Source organism: Vicia villosa, linkage group LG4, assembly GCF_029867415.1.
Source record: "Vicia villosa cultivar HV-30 ecotype Madison, WI linkage group LG4, Vvil1.0, whole genome shotgun sequence".
NCBI classification, from domain to species: Eukaryota; Viridiplantae; Streptophyta; class Magnoliopsida; order Fabales; family Fabaceae; genus Vicia; species Vicia villosa.
Window position 1 is genome coordinate 156,811,067 of NC_081183.1, and position 8,919 is coordinate 156,819,985.

The 8,919-nt window shown below is 33.6% G+C and overlaps 1 protein-coding gene across 1 annotated transcript; it reads left to right on the forward strand.

Annotated features, from left to right (window-relative positions):
- The first annotated feature begins 524 nt into the window (after window positions 1-524).
- On the forward strand, window positions 525-2,052 carry LOC131595654 (flavonol synthase/flavanone 3-hydroxylase-like). Its single transcript, XM_058868070.1, has 3 exons — window positions 525-1,088; window positions 1,175-1,502; window positions 1,594-2,052. The coding sequence occupies exons 1-3, from the start codon at window positions 616-618 to the stop codon at window positions 1,849-1,851; spliced, it is 1,059 nt and encodes a 352-aa protein (XP_058724053.1). The 5' UTR covers window positions 525-615; the 3' UTR covers window positions 1,852-2,052.
- Window positions 2,053-8,919: the final 6,867 nt, after the last annotated feature.

The following is an 8,919-nucleotide window of genomic DNA, read 5'->3' on the forward strand; positions in this document are numbered from 1 at the left end:
AAAATCTCAACCAATGAAAAAACTTAATATTAGAATATACCAGAAATTTCGATTATAATGAATTTCCAATACTGTCTAGAAATTAGAAATTTTTGATATAACGAAAATTTAAAACACACTACCAAAAATTTGAATTCTACCAAAAATTTGATAGGCTGTACCGAAAATTTCGTCTAAAAATTCTTTGTATCTCATCAGTGGTAAAAATGACAAATAGGAGATGACATGTATAATTCTCTTTGGAATGATGGTGAAGTCTAAGCAAAAACTAATTTTATTTAATCAGAAATATATCTAATTATTTAATTTTTTAAAAAAGAAAAAGGAAAGACAGTGGATTAATATGGAACATTGGATTAATCATGTCGTGAAATTTTTTTAATAAACAAAATAAAATAAAAAATTACTTAGATTGTATTGTCACAATGACATATTTAACCTTGCAATTATGCTGATTATTTTATCACTAGGTAACAATAACAAAACACATGCTTCAATTTGTAATATATATACACACACACACCAACACCAATATGTCCCATAGCCAAAACAACTCTTCCACTATAATATTGTTGTCATTGAGCAATCAATAATTCTTTTTAGAAAAACATCACCATGGTAGAGATTGATCCAGATTTCATTCAAGCACCAGAGCACAGACGAAAGCCAGTTATCATAGAAGCTGAAAACATTCCAGTAATAGACCTATCACCTATACTAGACACCAATATTGAGAAAGACCCTTTAGCTTTTGATGAGCTTGTGGAAAAAATAGGAAGTGCATGCAAAGAGTGGGGGTTTTTCCAAGTGATCAACCATGGAGTTCCTCTTGAAGTTAGGGAGAGATTTGAATCTGTTGGGAAGAAATTCTTTGGCCAAAAAATGGAGGAGAAGAAGAAAGTTAGAAGAGATCTGGTGAATGTTCTGGGATATTATGAATCTGAGCTTACCAAGAATGTTAGAGATTGGAAAGAAGTGTTTGATGTAACTTTTCTTGAACCTACTTTGGTTCCAGCTTCAACTGATCCTGATGATAAAGAGATTACTCATTGGTATAATCAGTGGCCAGAGTCTCCCCCAGGGATGAGGTTAGCTTTAATTTATTTTTGTTTTCATAATTTCAAATTCGATCTAAAAATAAAATATAATTATAAATAACTTGTATGATATACAGAGAGGCAATCCAAGAATATGGTCAACACATGAAAAAACTATCAATCAAGATAATGGAACTTATCGCGGTGAGCTTAGGATTACCCGCGAAAAGATTTAACGATTTCTTCAAAGATGAAACAAGCTGGATGAGACTCAACTATTATCCACCTTGTCCTAATCCTGACATGGTTCTAGGATGTGGTCGCCACAAAGATACTGATGCTTTAACTGTCCTTGCTGAAGATGAAGTTAGTGGACTTGAAGTCAAGAGAAAAACTGATGGTGAATGGCTTCTCGTTAAGACTTTGCCTAATGCTTATATTATCAATGTTGGAGACTTAGTTCAGGTATCAAGAACCGCATTAGTCATTTTTCGACCATGTTCGTATAAAATTTATATGAAACCTAATAGAGAAAGTTACTTTTATATTTGTTCAGGTTTGGAGCAATGATACGTACGAGAGTATTGAACACAGAGTGATGCTGAACACTGAGAAAGCGAGGTTTTCATGTCCATTCTTTCTTTATCCAGCACACTATACCATTGTGGAGCCTTTGAAAGAGTTCACAAGTGATGAAAACCCTCCAAAATACAAACCTTACAATTGGGGCAAGTTTATAATTACTAAAAAGATTAGCAATTTCATGAAACTTGATGTTGAGAACATCCAAACCCATCAATTCAAGATTGTTTAGATGCAGCATTTTGCTATAATGCTGTCATCAAGAAGGTGTTGTATTTGGAAAAGGAGGCATGAAATAATAATGTGTTGAATAGCTCTATCGAGCTAGGTGTGTATGAATAAGGCTCTATATGAACAAGTGTTACCAAAATGTATTAGCTTGAATAAGGAGCCATTAGTGGCTCATAAATTACTTCAATTTCCGAGTTTGTAAGATTCAGTTTGTTTTATGTTATTTTTAAAAAATATATCTATATATTATATGACACTATTATGAATATTTGGGGATGTACAATTTCTATGCTTTTTATATTCTATAAGATATTCTATATATTAATAGAATGATGATGACAACTATTGTAGATCATTTATACAATTATCTTTGATAGAATTTGTGTTGTATAAATAAAATTCTTCTCCACCCTAAAGGAAGATTTGGAGATACTAATACAATAATTCTTTTGTTTTCTTCTCATCTATCTCTACTCTTCTACTACAATAGTGATGATATAAGTCATGAAGTTTCTCATTGACATGGTGGAGAGAAAGAAAACTCGAAGATAGAGAGAAAGATGAAATGAAAATTGTATGAATGAATCTCATTGAATGAATAAAGTTAGTTACATGATAGAAATTTATATATAAGGTAGTTGCTAACCAATCTATAATTAACTAACTGAAGTTGTAACTAACTCTCCAATGAGTAATAGCTCTCTACATGTGGAACGTGGTTGATAATGGTGGACTTCATGTTAGACGAAGCTATTAACAGCTATTAACTTGTAATGTAAGGCTTCTTTCTTCATATGCTTTAACACACTCCCTCAAGCTTAGCATGGTATAAATATCAAACATGTTAAGCTTGAATATCAAAGATTTGAAGCTTTTAGGTGGCAAAAGCTTGGTAAAGAAATCAACAAGTTAACCTGAAGTTTTGATTGGAAGCAATTTGAACAGACCTTGCAATATCCTTTCTCTCACAAAGTGGTAGTCAATTTCTAAGTGTTTCGTGCGTTCATGGAAGATTGGATTTGCAGTAATGTGTATGCAATATCAGGTCTGGTAGTGGTGACGCATAGCAGCTTCCTAACCAATCTTCTGTAGCTGAGAATGTCTTCAAAAGGCTTGCTAGAATCCTGATGTAGTGGAATAGATGGATCAAGAGGATTTTTCATCGATTATGAGCCAAGTAAGTCTGTATCTTTTAGCAAATTGAAGCAATATTTCCTTTGGCATATGCTGATTCTAGTCTTAGAATGAGCAACTTTTATGACTAGAATATATTTCAACTTGCCAAGGTCCTTGATCTTAAACTCTGTGAAGTGTGGTTTTCACTTTATAAATCTCTGCCATAGAGTTTCCAAATAGGATAATGTCATCAAACATATACTAGCAATGCAGTAAAATATGGGACCATTATGGAGTGTGAAAAGTGAGTGATCTAAAGTAGATTGCTTATAACCTTGATTGGTGAAAAGTGTGTGAAAAGTGAGTGGTCTTAAGAATCCTATCAGCTTTTTATACCATTTTCTACTTGTCTGACTCAAACCATAGAGAGATTTCAATAACCTGCAAACATGGTTTGACTTTGGGTTACTAACACTCTGTGGCACTGACATGTACTCGTCTTCATTCAAATCTCCATGCAAAAAAAGCATTGTTTACATTTAATTGGTTTAGGTGCCATGAATTTATAGAAGCCAAAGCAAGTAATGTCCTTACGGTGGTTATTTTTGCCATATGTGATAATGCATCAAAGAATTCAAGTTCTTCTACTTGATTGTAGCCTTTGGCTACTAGCCTATCCTTATACCTTTCTATAGTTCCATTTTCCTTGTGTTTCGCCTTATAAAGCCATATGCTACCAATAGGTTTGATGTTTGGTGAAGGATCAACAAAAATCGAGGTTTTGTTGTGTTCCAAAGCATTTAGCTCAGACTTTATTGCCTTAATCCAACAATCATGATTGATTGCTTCCCGATAACTATTTCCTTCAGTCGCATTTCTAACTCACAAAGAAAAGTGTTATTGTGAACTAGAAAGATTATTTAATAAAGTATACCTAATGAATCATGGTAAGTTGATCTCTTTGAAAAACTGTAAGTGAATAGTAATCTTGATTAGTTATCCACTAGAACCACACAAAAGAGAGAGAAGAGAGAAGAAGAAAATCAAGATTAGTTATGACTATTTTACTATTCACTTACTCAATAAGGGTTCAAAGATTACAAGTGAATAACAACAACCAACTTCTCACAACTACCTGAGAGACTTAGTCTATTTATAAACTACTATGCTAACTTAAACAATTGGCATAAACAAACAGGCCCAACTCAATATGTTAAAAATCCTAGCATTTCGACTATTGCATGCTTGAGCGTACTTCGACTACAGCATGTAGGACTTCGACATCAGCATGTGAACAGACTTCGACATCATGCTTAATCTCTATCGAACCAAGAATTTACCCTTGTCAAGACTAGAGTTGGATCCAAAATCTCACATGATTTTTCCTCATTTTCGTTGATTTTCATCGTTTATCCCCGTAGACATTGCAGATTGACCAGCACTTGAAATATATAGCAAAAAACCCAGCATAACACAATAAAAGTACACAAAATGACACTAAAACATGTAACTACCAAGTTATATTAACAGTGGAAATTGCATGCCATCAATGCAGTGGAAAGGGGTTGACCTAATACTCTAGCCCTCAGTCAGTAAAAGAGCGAAGAATGATGTGTGAATGCAAATGAATTTGAATGAATGAGAAGCATGGATTACGATCAGCTGCCCGAATGATCTGGGCAATCAACAAAGTTCTCGTACACATAAATTCCTATCTAAAAGGGGGGAAAAAGCCTCCCTATTCAACGCTTTATTCCTTTTGTTTTACTTTTGAACCTGTATCATTAGACCTTGCAGACGAACCAAAACAAGCATCTTTTGATTAATGAAAAATTAAAAAAATATGTCTAAAAATTATTTAACACGACACACATTGATTTAATAAAACCCCAATGGCTCAAACAAAACACATATTCACAATGTGACAACTACAATCCAACACATACATATGAATGTAACACCTCATTTTTTTTCCAGTGTAATTAATTTAGGAATTTCTTAATGCATTCTTTTAGGGGTGAAATAAACCTCTGAAAATCCGAAAATGCCCTTCGGAGATGCATCTCTGAACGCACCCTAAATCACTTTTCAAGGTGTTTCTGAGATGCATCTCTGAACGTACTCTAAATCAATTTTCAAGGTGTTTTAGAAATGCATCTCCAAAAACACTCATGTTTACACGTTATTATTATTTGAATACATTCAGTGGTATTTTTGGATATGCATATCCAAAAATATTGTTGTTATACCAGCTTGTTGCAGGATTACCCTACCAATATTTCATTCTCTTCATTTTCCCCCTGTAACCAAATTCTACCACAAAACTTCAACCATTCTCAATCAACTTTTAGTCTCCAAACTAAGTCGCAAGTGTTTTATCATATTAAATAGAGCACTGCAATTTAAGGTAAACTTTCCTCATTTGATCTCTCATTTTCTTGCATTGATGCTGAATTTTGGATGGAAAAAACAGTGTCACTTCGGACATGCATATTTGAAATCCACCTACTATATTTCAGATGTGCATATCCGAAAAATTTCCTGTTACAAAAATAGAATTTTGTTTTAACCGATTTTCTATTTTTGCCCATTTTAGATGTGGTGCACCCTAATATGTTTCCCAAAGCTGTCATAAAGGTTTCAAACAAGGTGAATGACGACGTTTCAACCATTGATGTCGAGATAGAATTTACAAATGATCAAATTTTCAGTGCTCGTTAACAAACGTTTGAATGGGTCCCAATGAAAGCTAGCAAACTCGGGTTTGACATTGTGATTGGAAGGTCTGACAATGGCACTAGTATAAGGCAAGTATTTGTAATGATGAGATGAGAGAGACGTGGAAAATATGTTCCAAAATTTTGGAATTTAAAACATGATGACATCAGATCGAGAAAATGTGAGTGTCTGTTTAAATTGCACAGATACTGTAGAGTGTATGATATCTGGCGGTTTAATGTCATATCTAGTATACATAATCATGCGTTGGACATTAAGCTACAAGTTCATCCAAGCAACATACATGCCGATTTGAAACGAAAAAGACCACAAAGTATTTCAAATATCAGGCAGGTATACAATGAAAGTTATCAACAGAACATGGCAAATAGAGGTCCGAGATCCGAAACAAAACAACTTTTAAAACTTTTGGCCAATAACCATTATAATCCAAGGTACAAAGTGTGTAAGGATAAAGTTAGTTTTTGTGTCCTTTTTTGGACTCATCCAAAAAGTATCAAGTTGTTCAATACATTTTCAACCGTCCATATAATTGATTCAACTTACAAGACCAATAAGTAAAGGCTTCCGCTTTTATAAATTATTGGTGTCACTTCTACGGATAAGACATTTTCGATTGGATTTGCATTTTTGGAATCTGAGAAAGAAGATAACATTACATGGGCATTGGATATATGCAAGAGTTGGTTAAAGGATCCGCAAAATATGCATAGTATCTTTGTAACCCACCGAGATAACACCCTTATAAATGAGGTTGGAAGTGTGTTACCTACATCATATGCATTACTTTATCGGTATCATATAACAAAAAATGTGAGAGCTCAGCTCAAACCTGCGGTTGGCACCAAAGAAATCAAGGGTGAAGACAGAAATATGGTCAAATCTAGTGTTGTGTTGGAGAAGATAATGGATGAATGGACGAAATATTATATTCTTCTACAAAAGAGTTGTATTCTGAGAATGTGGTACATTTCAGGAGCTTGTGTGTCAACTATCCAAAATTTTTGAAATATGTTGAATCTACTATTCCTGATTAGGTGAAAGAGAAAATTGTGTGTGCTTGGACAAACTGAATTAGACATTTGGGAAACACAACAACTAATAGAGTGTCGAACCTGCACATTCGGCGTTGAAAAAATAGTCGGGTGATAGCAAGGGAGATCTTTGTAGAGAATGGGACATGGTGAACCAAATACTCCAAAATCAACATAATGAAATTCAAACAACTTTTGGTCGGAACATAAGTGTGGTAGAACACTGATTCAAAGACAACACTCTCTACTCACAGTTGGTTCTAAACATATCTCGGGCGGGATTGAATTTCATTTTTCATGAAGCGAAGCAAGCGAAAACGACGAGGCCGGATAGCTCGAAGTGTGAATGCACAATTAGGAAAACTTATGCGCTTGTCTCTTTTCTAAAACGATGAAGCTAAATTCTCCCATATGTATGGACGAAGTCTACACTCATTGAAAAAGACTCTGATTTGATGACTACGGTGCGACGAAGGACAGTACATCGAGTATAACCATCGCAATCGAGTTGGAAGTGGTCATGGATAGATTTTCTAAAGAATAATTGAGGAAAATCGCCTATCCAGAAATCACTGATTTGAAACCTCCTTTACAACTGGTAAAAACCAAATGTGCCCCTAAAAATGTGAAAAGTACACAAGATGATAGTTCAACAAAGCGGACTCCGTCTTACCATGAAGTTGTTGATTAACATTTTCTAGATTCTCCAACTCCAAAGATAAAAATTGATTTATTTGCAAAGACTAAGTTTAAAAAAATCTTACTAAAAGCTACTATTTCTCAATTCGATAAAAATTCATAATTGATTAACATTTTCTAGATTCTCTTTAGAATTATGAATTCGATTTAATTCAATCCGTCCTCCTAAAAGTTTTAATTTTAAATTTTTCTCTCTCCTGCAATTTAACGATGGTTTTTATAACTTAGCGATAGAATTAGCGACTGTTTTTTACTTAACGAGTGTTTTAGCGACAGTTTTTTACTTAGCGACATTTTTAACGATGATTTTGACCAGAGAGACCAAAGATTAAAGGTAATATTTTTAGTCGAGTCTTTGGCTCCAAGACATGTCATGAGGTATTGAGTGAGAAATCTTTTAGAATTTGTGTCGATCTTATGATGCACATTTGTATGTAAACGAGAGTGGAGGAGTCTAATCGCCGGTTACAAAATAAGTGAGGAACAAGTGCATTAAATATCTCAAACATGTGGCAATTTCTTCTAGGTTTCTTGAGTGCGCTTGAGTACCATTTTGTTTCCAAGTTATATGGATTTACGTTCTTGCAAGTATGACGTTTGTAGCGATCTATTTTGTTTTGAATTTGTCATGTCCACATTTACTAAAGCTCCATTTGTTATGTCCATTTTGACTTTTAATATACATTTATTTAAGATGATGTCTTACACATTTAGGGAGCATGTTGACACAATTTTAATATAGAAGAGATTCATGTCTTTTAATATACCAAAGTTCCATTTGTTATGTCCATTTTGACTTTTAATATACCAAAGTTGATCCGAAGTCAAAAATAGCACGAATTCATGCATACATAATAAAAATCAGCATTTAAAAAGAACTTGGAAAGTGGAGGAAAATGGAAACTTCAATAAATTAAATGCTTTGAAGGGAGACTTCTGATTCGGTACAATGATAATGATAATCTTGAAATAACAATTAAGAAAAGCAAAACATAACAATAGAGACTTGACTTTTAATATACTAGAGGATATTTAAGAACTACATCACCGAAATAGACTACATCTTCTAAATGATATTGATATTGAAGATGCATGAGCTAGATTTCGAGCTCCTAACATCTTCAATGTTGCAATTTTCAAATGTTTTCCAATTGAAATAATAATCATACCTTTAGATGAACATGCATCTTCAATCACGTAATTATCATTTTGATTTATCATCAACTGCGCTAAAAGGATATTTTCTCTTCTATACTCATGCATCTAGGGGTGTGTGCAATATAATTGCACACAATATATTTGGAGAGAAAGTACTTCATGGAGAGCTTCCAAAAATTTGTGTCACTTGATAGTAAATTAAATTTTATTAGAGATTCAAATTTCTTCTCAACTTCCACTGTCCATGATTTCAAAACATCTTTATTGTCATCAAACTTCCAACTTGAGAAGGCGCCCATTAACCTTTGATTTTAAACACTCTA